Source organism: Salvelinus fontinalis, chromosome 9, assembly GCF_029448725.1.
Source record: "Salvelinus fontinalis isolate EN_2023a chromosome 9, ASM2944872v1, whole genome shotgun sequence".
In the NCBI taxonomy this organism is placed as follows: Eukaryota; Metazoa; Chordata; class Actinopteri; order Salmoniformes; family Salmonidae; genus Salvelinus; species Salvelinus fontinalis.
Window position 1 is genome coordinate 44,512,595 of NC_074673.1, and position 12,598 is coordinate 44,525,192.

The 12,598-nt window shown below is 44.0% G+C and overlaps 1 protein-coding gene across 3 annotated transcripts in view; it reads right to left on the reverse strand.

Annotated features, from left to right (window-relative positions):
* LOC129862674 (peroxisome proliferator-activated receptor alpha-like) overlaps window positions 1-12,598 on the reverse strand; it is a 56,640-nt gene that overhangs the window by 20,493 nt on the left and 23,549 nt on the right. For all 3 annotated transcript variants that reach the window (XM_055934559.1, XM_055934558.1, XM_055934557.1), the window contains exon 2: window positions 1,228-1,471. In XM_055934559.1, the coding sequence (XP_055790534.1) occupies window positions 1,228-1,423 (196 nt within the window). In that variant the 5' untranslated portion in view covers window positions 1,424-1,471. The remainder of the gene's footprint in view (window positions 1-1,227; window positions 1,472-12,598) is intronic.

Consider the following 12,598-nt stretch of genomic DNA (forward strand, 5'->3'; position numbering starts at 1 on the left):
CTTACTTTAAGGAAAACGAACAAGAAATACAATTGGGTGAGAAACTCTTAGAAAATATTGGACAAGCCCACTAGGGAAACCATAAGGCACTTGAATGAACTACTTTTCCATAAGAGAAGGTAAGTCAAAGGGGAATACGTCATAAGATGTGTGAGACAGTAGTAACCAATAAACCAAACACATGACACTACCATTACCTCACATTGCTGAAGATACACACCCAGCGGTAGCCTCAAGGTTAGAGAAACGGGCCAGCAACCAGAGGGTTGCCAGTTCCAATCAAATCCCAGTGCTGATGGGGGGCTGGGTCTGTCGGGGAGTGAGCTGGCAACCACCGATGTTCCCTTGAGCAAGGGGGGGGGGGGGGGGGGGGGGGGTTGATGAAAACAAATGTCCATCTTGTGTGGAATAATAAAGTATACACTCAACGGCCAGTTCCCAAAAATGTACTGCTCCTACAGACAGTGAGTCATGTAGCCGTGGCTTGTTATATTAAGCAAGCAGGCAGACAGGCATCGAGGCATTCGATTGAACGTTAGAATGGGGAAAAATGAGCGACTTTGAGCGTTGTATGATTTGTTGGTTCCAGATCCAGTATCTCAGAAACGGCCTCCTGAGCTTTTCATACACGACAGTGTCTACGGTTTACCAAGAATGGAGCGAAGAAAGAAAAAAAACATCCAGTCAGCGGCAGTCCCGTGGGCGAAAACAGCTCGTTGACGAGAGGTCGAAGGAGAATGGCAAGAATCATGCAAGCTAACAGGTGGGCCACAAACAGACAAATAACTGCGCAGTACAGTGGTGTACAGCGCAGTACAGTGGTGTACAGCGCAGTACAGTACAGAACGGCATCACGGAACGCACAACTCATCGATCCTCCTCACAGATGGGCTATTGCAGCAGACGACCACACCGGGTTCCACTCCTAAAACAAGAAGAATCGACTCCAGTGGGCGCGCGATCACCAACACTGGACAATTGAGGCGTGGAAAAATAGAGCATATTTGGGATGAGCTAGAACGGGCTGTTTGCAACATGAATGTACCGCCGTCCAGTCTGCAGCAATCGCGTATTGTCAGCATGGACCAACATCTCTGTGGAACGTTTCTGACAACTTGTAGAATGCCCTGAATAAATCAAGATGTTCTGGCTGCAAAGGGGGGTTTCTGACCCGGTACTGGATGGGTGTACCTAATAAACGGTCCGGTGAGTGTATATCTATCTTACCTAGAACGGTGGATCCTTCGGACCCATTACTCGACTGGGACTGGTACTCAGGGACGTCCAAGGAGCTGAGGGCGTCACCATCTATGGACTGGGGGATGTCCTGCAGCTCCTCCATGCCCCCAAGGAAGTCCCCACACACCGGGCTGCCCAGCACCGAATCCTCCAGGGGGGACGGCGGCCGGTAGTGGCTCGCCATGTCGACCACAATGGAGGACAGGACCAGGGGGGGGGATTACTCATCAGACTGGAGAGACAGGAGGGGAGAGTGAGAAAGTGGGTTAGTTAATGGAGTGTCTGAACACTAACAAGCATTCCCAATGGAGTGTATCCATGACGACAAGGATGGAACACACTCTGTTCTACATGCTATCACAGGCTCTATACACAGTCAGTTTGCACAATCGATGTACAATGAATTTGGCACAATGGTGTATGGGGCATACGTAGAAGGAGCCTTCAGCTCTGCAACACATATCTAGTGACACAACACAGCTTCGTCAGGTCTGGTCGCTCAATGGACTCCTAATTTTAGAGACAGCAACCTGATCCCTCATACCCACTGTTATGGGGGGGGGGGGGGGCAGAACGTATGACTCTGGGCTGGGCTGGATGAGGGGAGGGGCTGGAGGGGTGATAAAGACCTAATAGTTTTGGGTAGAATTTACCCTCAGTCACGGTGGAGGAGGAGGAGCTACTCCATCTGAAACCAGCTTGCAGTAAGCAGCCTGCCAGGGCTCGACCCTATTGAGGCTAAGTCTAACCTTAACAGACTCCATGCAGTACTCACGTCTATGGGCTCTGGTCAATGGTGTCTAACAGTACATGCACCTTCAAAAGAGAATTCCAGCCCCACACCTCTCAATGTATTCCCATGTCACAGATATACCAATAAGAGAAATACATAGCATTTCGTTGAATCATAGTGTATAGCTGTAGATCTAAGTCAACACGGAAATGCATTGCGTTTCATTGAAGCATACTGTGGGTGTATAATAGCTGCAGGTCCAAGTAGGCACTGCAGCGGGCATTATGGACAGTGTTGGTTAACCCAGGAGAAAATAGAGCTGGCCTCATTAACTAACATAGTCCTCCTGCTCCCAGAGGTCTTCATTTAGAGGACACCTTGTTTCAGGACATTCAATTCTCTCGTTAATATGTCATCACAGCACAGGCCTTCCCATGACATCCACAGTGCCAGGTAGTGAAGAAATACAGTACCTAGGTTAGACACTGCTGTGCCAATGTCGATAATAAACAATGAACAGAGTTGGTGTAACAGTACGCAGCAGTTGACACTGCCAATGCTGGTTCTGACTGACTGGTTAACTGTTTGACTGACAGACAGACTGACTGGCTAACTGTTTGACTGACAGACAGACTGACTGGCTAACTGTTTGACTGACAGACAGATGACTGGCTAACTGTTTGACTGACAGACAGATGACTGGCTAACTGTTTGATGGACAGACAGACTGGCTGGCTGACTGATTGAATGGTTGACTTGCCCACTGACTGACTATGGCTGGCTGACTGTGGCTGGCTGACTGACTAACTAGGATACATTGTGTAAACAGACACCTGTCACACAGGGTCCCTGGTCACAGCTCACCCTTTATGGTTAGTCTCCACAGACATGACTGACACACTCAATGACCGCATGACCCCCACCAGCAGCAGCAGCTATGCACTCCAGTACTGCCCTACTCCACTATGCCCTAGTCCAAGAATATAACTTATAAACGCATCATGAGCTACGTTCAACTGTCATACCCCATTAGAACCCAACACATGAGCCTGTTTTACTCCATTGTTTATAAACAATGTCATTGTCAACAAACACTGTATAGCCTCAAAACATGGTAAAAAAAATATATAATTTTGATATCCTGGATGGTCAGTCCTTGCATCCATAGCCATAGTCTATGAATTTGAGAGTGGTTACATTTCTACAGACAAATCACTCAGCTTTTTACCAAAACACTGGCAGGGTATCGCTTTGTTATTGTTTGAACTGCAGATTACCCCTTTAACCTAGGCTGACAGATGTGAGGGGGTAGGGTGGGCTGGTCAGATAAACAGAATGAGAGAGAGAGTCAGATAGAGACATTGAGAGAGAGGGATGGAGAGATTGAGAGAGAGGCAGTGAGAAGCAAAGAGAGACAGAGAGAGTAACAGAAAAACAGATCAACATAGGGAGACAGAGAGAGTAACAGAAAACAGATCAACATAGAGAGACAGAGAGAGTAACAGAAAAACAGATCAACATAGGGAGACAGAGAGAGTAACAGAAAACAGATCAACATAGGGAGACAGAGAGAGTAACAGAAAACAGATCAATATAGGGAGACAGAGAGAGTAAAAGAAAACAGATCAACATAGGGAGACAGAGTAACAGAAAAACAGATCAACATAGGGAGACAGAGAGAGTAACAGATAAACAGATCAACATAGGGAGACAGAGAGAGTAACAGAAAACAGATCAACATAGGGAGAGAGAGAGAGAGAGAGAGGGTGAAGAGGGAGAAAGGACGCCAGGCGGTTCCTATGGTAACAGCAGTGCGTTGTCCCAGAGGTCAACCAAGCCTGCTGAGGAGGGCTCTGGAGGGCTCTTGTCCTCGTGCACATACTGCACCGAGGACAAGCAAGGTCATCTGCATGCGTGTGTGTGTGCGTGCGTGCAAGTGCGTGTGTGTTAGGATTGTGAGGGGGAGGGGAGGGCTCTGGTCTAACCCCGGGAGACTGACAAAATACCTCTCCCATCAGCCACTGGGATAGCCAAAATTGGGTGGGGAAAACATTCCAAAACAACAATCTATTACCACTGCAAGAGTCTCAGAAAGGTGTACTAGGAACAAAAACAGAGAAAAGTGTACTAGGAACAGAAACAGAGAAAAGTGTACTAGGAACAGAAACAGAGATCAACATGCAGTCTAGTTGGTCTAATACCCCTGCTTTAGTATCACTGTGCAGGCATTATGCGCTGTCTCCACTGCAGAGCCCCGAGACAGCCCTGCCCTGAGACAGCCTGTAAAGCAGTCCCCATGTTGAGGGAGAGCTGTTATAGGGGCAAGTTCTAAACATGACACAGGCATGCAGACTGCAGACAGGTAGAGGCCTTCTAGTCAGTGCTGTGTAAAATAATTGTTGCCAAGCTGAGCTTTTATGGTTCAGCTGAATTATTGACTGTTGTCTCATAGTGCAGAGTGCTTGTGGAATATACAGGATGGTATACAGTGGCTTGCAAAAGTTTTCAACCCCCTTGGCATTTTTCCTATTTTGTTGCCTTACAACCTGGAATAAAAATGTATTTGGGGGGGGATTTGTATCATTTGATTTACACAACATGCCTACTACTTTGAAGGTACAAAATATTTTTATATTGTGAAACAAACAAGAAATAAGACAAAAAACTGAAAACTTGATCGTGCATAACTATTCACCCCCTCAAAGTCAATTCTTTGTAGAGCCACCTTTTGCAGCAATTACAGCTGCAAGTCTCTTGGGGTATGTCTCTATAAGCTTGGCACATCTAGCCTCTGGGAGTTTTGCCCATTCTTAAAGGCAAAACTGCTCCAGTTCCATCAAGTTGGATGGGATCCGCTGGTGTACAGCAATCTATAAGTTATACCACAGATTCTCAATTGGATTGAGGTCTGGGCTTTGACTAGGCCATTCCAAGACATTTAAATGTTTCCCCTTAAACCACTCGAGTGTTGCTTTAGCTGTATGCTTAGGGTCATTGTCCTGCTGGAAGGTAAACCTCTGTCCCAGTCTGAAATCTCTGGAAGACTGAAACATGTTTCCCTCAAGAATTTTCCTGTATTTAGCGCCATTTCTTTTCTTCCTTCAATTATGACCAGTTTCCCAGTCCCTGCCGATGAAATACATCCCCACAGCATGATGCTGTCACCACCATGCTTCACTGTGGGGATGGTGTTCTCGGGGTGATGAGAGGTGTTGGGTTTGCGACCAGACATAGCATTTTCCTTGATGGACAAAAAGCTACATTTTAGTCTCATCTGACCAGAGTACTTTCTTCCATATGTTTGGGGAGTCTCCCACATGCCTTTTGGCAAACACCAAACGTGCTTGCTTATTTTGTTTCTTTAAGCAATGGCTTTTTTTTGGCCACTCTTCCATAAAGCCCAGCTCTGTGGAGTGTACGGCTTAAAGTGGTTCTATGGACAGATACTCCCATCTCCGCTGTGGAGCTTTGCAGCTCCTTCAGGTTTATCTTTGGTCTCTTTGTTGCCTCTCTGATTAATGCCTCCTTGCCTGGTCCATGCGTGTTAGTGGGCGGCCCTCTCTTGGCAGGTTTGCTGTGGTGCCATATTCTTTCCATTTTTTTTTGAATGGATTTAATGGTGCTCCATGGGATGTTCAAAGTTTCTGATTTTGTTTTATAACCCAACCCTGATCTGTACTTCTTCACAACTTTAGAGAGCTCCTTGGTCCTCATGGTGCCGCTTGCTTGGTGGTGCTGCAGACTCTGGGGCCTTTCAGAACAGGTGTGTATATATACTGAGATCATGTGACACTTAAATAAAGTCCACCTGTGTGCAATCAAAGTAATTATGTGACTTCTGAAGGTAATTGGTTGCACCAGATCTTATTTAGGAGCTTCATAGCAAAGGGGGTGAATACATATGCACGCACCACTTTTCCGGTTGAAATTTTTTCAGGATTTTTTTTAAACAAGTTATTTTTTAATTTCACTTCACCAATTTGGACTATTTTGTGTATGTCCATTACATGAAATCCAAATAAAAAACAATTTAAATTACAGGTTGTAATGCAACAAAATAGGAAAAACTCCAAGGGGGATGAATACTTTTGCAAGGCACTGTACATGCTATATATAGAACACACAGAGGGTAGCTACATTTTGACACACAGCTACTGGACGAAGAACCCAAAAGGGTTCTTCGGCTGTCACCATAGGAGAACACTCTTCTTTCCAGTAGAACCCCAAAATGGTTCTACCTGTTCTCCTATGGGAACAGCCGAATAACCCTTTTAGGTCCTTTGTTTTCTAAGAGTGTGTTGCTACGTTCCAATAAAGGTGACCAGGGTGTACCCATGTCCTGAAATAGTTAACCAGTCTGAGCCAATACTGATCTTGGACTAAGACAGCCCATGGTTAAGCTTCCCCAAAAGGAGGAAATAAAACAGTAGACCAACTGTTTTACAAACCTGGCAGCAGACTAACACAGAGGTGTGTACAGGCGTGTTTGCTGCAGATAGAACACAACTTAACACGCAGTAATATTTCTGAACTAGAAAACAAAACAATTAGCTTCATCAGAATTCCATGGTAGACAATTGCTTATCAAATCATGCTGGTCTTATTCTCAAGGCCAGGGGGGACTGACCAAATTTCAACTACTTTTCAACGTCCATGGATGTCCAGTGTCAATCAGCGCTCAGTGGGTGAGGATGCTGGGTACAGTAAATGGAAAGAGAGGGGGCTCATGGGTAGGTGTCAGTAAGAGCCGGGAGAGGTGGCATTAATTGGAGAGAGTGGAGAAGAGAGAGAGAAATAGAGAAAGAGAGAAAGAGAGGAGTTGTCCAGACTTTTCATATTCTTGCTTTGACCACCAGATAACAGAAAGAGAAAGAAAACAGTTATGAGCTGAACATAATAGTATGTCAGTGGAAGGGAGGACAGTACATGTGACCCAACTGTGGCTTGTGACTATTATGATTTTCCATTGTAGCCAATTCAATTGCAGACATTCCGTCACCGATTTTTGGAAATTCTGTTACCAATTTGGTAACCGAATTTTGAGTTTTAATCACTTAATGGGTCATTTTATATGGAAATGAACACAACAACAAATAGTACAAACAGATAAGTACACAATTCATATCTTTCCTGATCCCAACACTAAGTCTCCCTTCGCGGCCCTCATCTTTGACTAAATGCCCTGTCGATGAGTGTGCATGTGTGACAATGTGTACACTACATGACCAAAGGTATGTAGACACCTGCTCGTCAAACATCTCATTCCAAAATCATGGGCATTAATATGGAGTTGGTCCCCTCTTTGCTACTGTAACAGACTCCACTTTTCTGGGAAGGCTTTCCACTAGATGTTGGAACATTGCTGCGGGGACTTCCATTCAGCCACAAGCGCTTTAGTGAAGTCGGGCACTGATGTTGGGCGATTAGGCCTGGCTCACAGTCTGCGTTCCAGTTCCAATTCATCCCAAAGATGTTCGATGGGGTTGAGGTCAGGGCTCTGTGAAGGCCAGTCATGTTCTTCCACACCAATCTCGACAAATCATTTCTGTATGGATCTCACTTTGTGCACGGGGGCATTGTCATGCTGAAACAGGAAGGGCCTTCCCCAAACTGTTGCCACAAAGTTGGACGCACAGTATCATCTAGAACGTTGTGTTTGCTGTGAGCAAACAAATGTCATGTAGCGAACAAAAGTCAATGCATCTTGGTGCTCACAGCTAACGTCCATTTGGAGAGCATAAGAGAGCATAAGGTGGGGAGTTGGGGAGGGAGTTTTTAAGTCAGTTTGCTCTTGATAGCTAGCAATAGCATTCCTTCTTAGTTTAACAGTTTAACAGTGTTATCTGACAAAGGTATTGATGTGAGTTTCTGTGCCTCTGCCTCCCCACACATTGTTGTCACCATATCAGTTGTGGCCGGTATTATCAAAGTCCATACAATAGTGTGTGGTTTCATAGCATAGCAGGCTTAGCCATTCACCGTGGGAATGATTCAAGTGTAACGGTCAAGTGCGGCCTTTTCCCACGAACTAAGGGCACTCTCTGGTTGAACTTTAACTTTTAGATTTTAATCATTTTCATTTAGATTAAGGTTAACCACATTACATTGATTGAGAGACAAAGAAGATATTATAATTTATTAATTTACCAGGATTTTGGAAATTCTCCCGCGACCCCCATTTTCATATCAGTCGACCCCTAGTTTGGGAACTGCTGATCTAACCGTACATTTAATGCCAAAACAAAGTTGCAGTTTTAGCCTACCGCCCAATGAGACCTATGCAATTGCAATGGCCAATGTGCATTTTGCATACTTCATATTTCAAAGCAATAACAAATATCTTGGCTGTAAACATTTGAGTTGAGAAATAAAAAGTATACATGCAGAAAGCCGAGAACCTTCTCTCTAACTGTGACAACAGGATAGGATGTTTCCCCCCCAACTGGAGTTTTTAAATGTTATACTATCAAAACACTTTTTCTCCCAGAATGTTTTTTTTTTCCCCGGGAAAAGAGACAGAGCAGTAGGCCCAACTGAAACAGGCACAGGGGAAGGCAGACACTTTCATTACAGGAATCATGAGGATACTGTACTTTACTGTTTGACCAAATCATGGTTTTAGCCTTCCAAAAAATAGGACGTTTTGAGTGAGGTGACCATGTAGGACGTGCAGCTCGCAACGATGCGACCAGTAAAAAAAAAGTAACTCGTAGAGCCAAGTCAAAGGGTCGCAAAATGCGACAAAAAATGCTATATAGTGTGGTACTTTTGACCAGGGCCCGCATAGGGCTCTGGTCAAAGTAGTGCACTATGTAGGGAATAGGGGGGGGATTTCGAACACAGCCTATGTGTTTGCAGTGTTTCTTTTTTCAAATCAAATCACATGCGCTGAATACAACAGGTGTAGTAGACCTTACTTACGAGCCCCTAACCAACAACGCACTTTCAAATAATACGGATAAGAATAAGAAAAGTAACAAGTAATTAAAAAGCAGCAGTAAAATAACAATAGCGAGACTATATACAGGGGGCACCGGTTAGTTGAGGTAATATGTACATGTAGGTAGAGTTATTAAAGTGACTATGCATAGATGATAACAACAGAGAGTAGCAGCGGCTCGGCGTCTGACCATGCCCAATGAACAAACAGAAGAGTGGCCCTTATCTGAGCACACTGATACGCCAGCCACCAAGCACCCAATCATCTCTAAGGAGACCGGTCAAAGTGCAGTGTACTGGGTGGGATGATAGACACTGCACTGGCTGGGGGATTTTTCAGCAGGAGTTTAGTAGGTTTATGATGCGGTCACCCATGTGATGTGGTATCTGAAGGTTCAAAACTACAATACTAATGGATCGTTTACCTGACTCATGTCAAGGCCACTTTGTTAAATGTCAACATGAAGTCACTGCTCCTTTAGGTCTCTCTATGGGTTGAGATGGCGGCAGTAGACATTTGTCCCAGTTCTACTGCACTGCAGATAGGTCACTAGGGCTCCACTGTCTATCACCATCTCAGTCACTTTACTCCATTTACAGAGTAAATCAATCCGCTGGAGAAAAGCCAACTTAACCAATTGCTTAAATCAGCGTTATTATTCGAGCCGGGACGATACCAGTATCGCGATACTCGTTAGTAGCGTGGCAAGGAAACCAAACACAAACCAGATTTAACTTCTTTAGGAAAACTGCCATAATGTTGTGAACAAACATTACTATGTTGTCATCCAGAGTCACATTTATTTATTTTCTAAACTATAGCACACAATATTATAGCACACAATATTATAGCACACAATATTATAGCACACAATATTATAGCACACAATATTATAGCACACAATATTATAGCACACAATATTATAGCACACAATATTATAGAACACAATATTATAGCACACAATATTATAGCACACAATACTATAGCACACAATATTATAGCACACAATATTTTACATACAGCAAATTTGTAAAGGACCAAATAGTTGGACCTGCTTTGTGTTTTCCTTTTTGCCATGGAAAAAAATGTTGTGAAGCAAATTAAAAGGGAATGTTAGCTGTCATTATAGAGTTTGATGTGACTGGGTTAGCTGTTAGCTGTTTTCTAAAACCCAATTACACTCTGGGGTAGGGATAGAACCCTCACTGGGTATATACACTGAGTGCACAACACATGAGGAACACCTGCTCTTTCCATGACATAGACTGACCAGGTGAATCCAGGTGAAAGATATGATCCTTTATTGATGTCACAGGTTAAAAGAGGGATATTTAAGCCTTGAGACAATTGAGACATGGATTGTGTATGTGTGCCATTCAGAGGGTGAATGGGGAAGACAAAAGACTGAAGTGCCTTTGAACGGGGTATGGTAGTAGATGCCAGGCGCAACCGGTTTGTGTCAAGAACTGCAATGCTGCTTGGTTTTTCACGCTCAACAGTTTCCAGTGTGTATCAAGAAGGGTCCACCACCTAAAAGACATCCAGACAACTTGACACAACTGTGGGATGCATTGGAGTCAACATGGGCCAGCATCCCTGTGCAACGCTTTCAACACCTTGTAGAGTCCATGCCTCCAACAAATGTTTTTATTTTACGGTTATTTAACTAGGCAAGTCAGTTAAGAACAAATTCTTATTTTCAATTACATCCTACGAACCGTGCCTTGTTCAGGGGCAGAATGACAGATTTTTACCTTGTCAGCTCAGGGATTCAATCTTGCAACCTTTTGGTTACTAGTCCAACGCTCTAACCACGAGGCTACCTGCCCCCCCTACTGTACTCTCCTGGGCTGTACTCTACTCTGCTGTTCTGTGCTGTTCTGTGCTGTACTCTACTCTACTCTTCTGTGCTCTACTCTACTCTTCTGTGCTCTACTCTACTCTTCTGTGCTCTACTCTACTCTTCTGTGCTCTACTCTACTCTTCTGTGCTCTGGGCTGGGCTCTACTGGGCTGTGCTCTACTCTCCTCTTCTGGGCTCTACTCTCCTCTTCTGGGCTGGGCTCTACTCTCCTCTTCTGGGCTGGGCTCTACTCTTCTGGGCTGGGCTCTACTCTACTCTTCTGGGCTGGGCTCTACTCTACTCTTCTGGGCTGGGCTCTACTCTACTCTTCTGGGCTGGGCTCTACTCTACTCTGTGCTGTACTCTACTGGGCTGTGCTTTACTGTTCTGTGCTTTACTCTACTGGGCTGTACTGTACTGTACTGGGCTGTACTGTACTGTACTGGGCTCTACTTTGATGTCCAAACTTGTAAAACGTAGCTATGATTTGTTCAGATTTGGTCCAGTCCAGACCAACCAAATTTGGTGTTGTTTGGGGACAGAACTCATTAAAATAATAGCCAGTGTGTAGATTAATGCCCAAAGAAGAATATTGAATGTGTATACCTTAGTGTACCTATTTAGGATACATCACCATGAAGAGAATGACATTCAAATCCATAATTATACATTTATATGCAGTACAGATCAGGGGCACGTTAGCACAATTCCGTTACATGGTGGAAATCCACTTCACTTACTGTAGTTGAATAACCCCAAAATATTTATTCAGAAATCAATATGTCATAGCTGACAACCCATTCTTTTAGCAGATGTCATTGAATCTTAATTCGTTGAAGACATTTATTAACAGAGTTTTTGGAAAACGTGGACACTGAGGGAGGTTTTACTGTTACTGATTTCACTGTTACTAAATGCTGTTACCAAACTTTGCATCTGCATAGTTCTTCCAGTAAATGTGTTTTTGTAAAATGTTCAGTGTAAATTGTTAAAAGTAGTCATTGTGCATGTAGTTGTATGGTTTGTTAAGCTTTGAAATCACTGTTTTTTTAGTTCGGCATACATTTTAAGTAAACATTTTAGTTTAGGCGCAATTGCCTAAATCTATAATCCGGAGAAGAAAAATGTGTGAAAAGAAACCTTTATATACAACTTTTCCAGAGTTTACCGAATTGACTCCATATCTCCCTAAAGGTGCGCTGGCATCTGGGATCACGTGGTAATCACGCATGGCAACTACTATGGAGTATGGGGACTAGGGAATGAGCACCGGATAATGTAAACATTTCACACGTTCACACAATTTTATAACTCGTGACGACTGCTAAGGCATTCTGGGTTATAGATTTGCCTTCAGTGACGGGACAAGTTTCCTGGAAATAGGTAAAACAGAGGGCGGGTACGTTTTCGGGGATATGGGATGTAGCCTTCAGCGTTGGGAGTCCAATGTGTACAGGTCTCCTGGAGCGAAAGAGGCTAGATGTCCCATTGCCTCTCCTTCAGGCCAATTGTCATGTACAGTCCGCCGCTGGTGCATAGAAGCATTGAGAAATAAAACATTAAACCCAAACATTACATAAACTCTTCCCCTGGACTTTGTCTCATGACTTGACAGCAGGTCCAGGTCCAGTGTCATACTGATAATCACTGTAACATTATAATAGGTCAGAGAGAGGTCATGAACAAAGCAAACACATCAACTGTAACTCTGTAACTTCACCCCATAACTCCAACACAGGTGAAAAAACAAAAACATCTTTATAAACTTGGGACCCGAGTAATAACCTAAATACAGAATAATGGTCTGGAGTCTTTCCTGGGCTTACTTAGGATGTGTCCACACC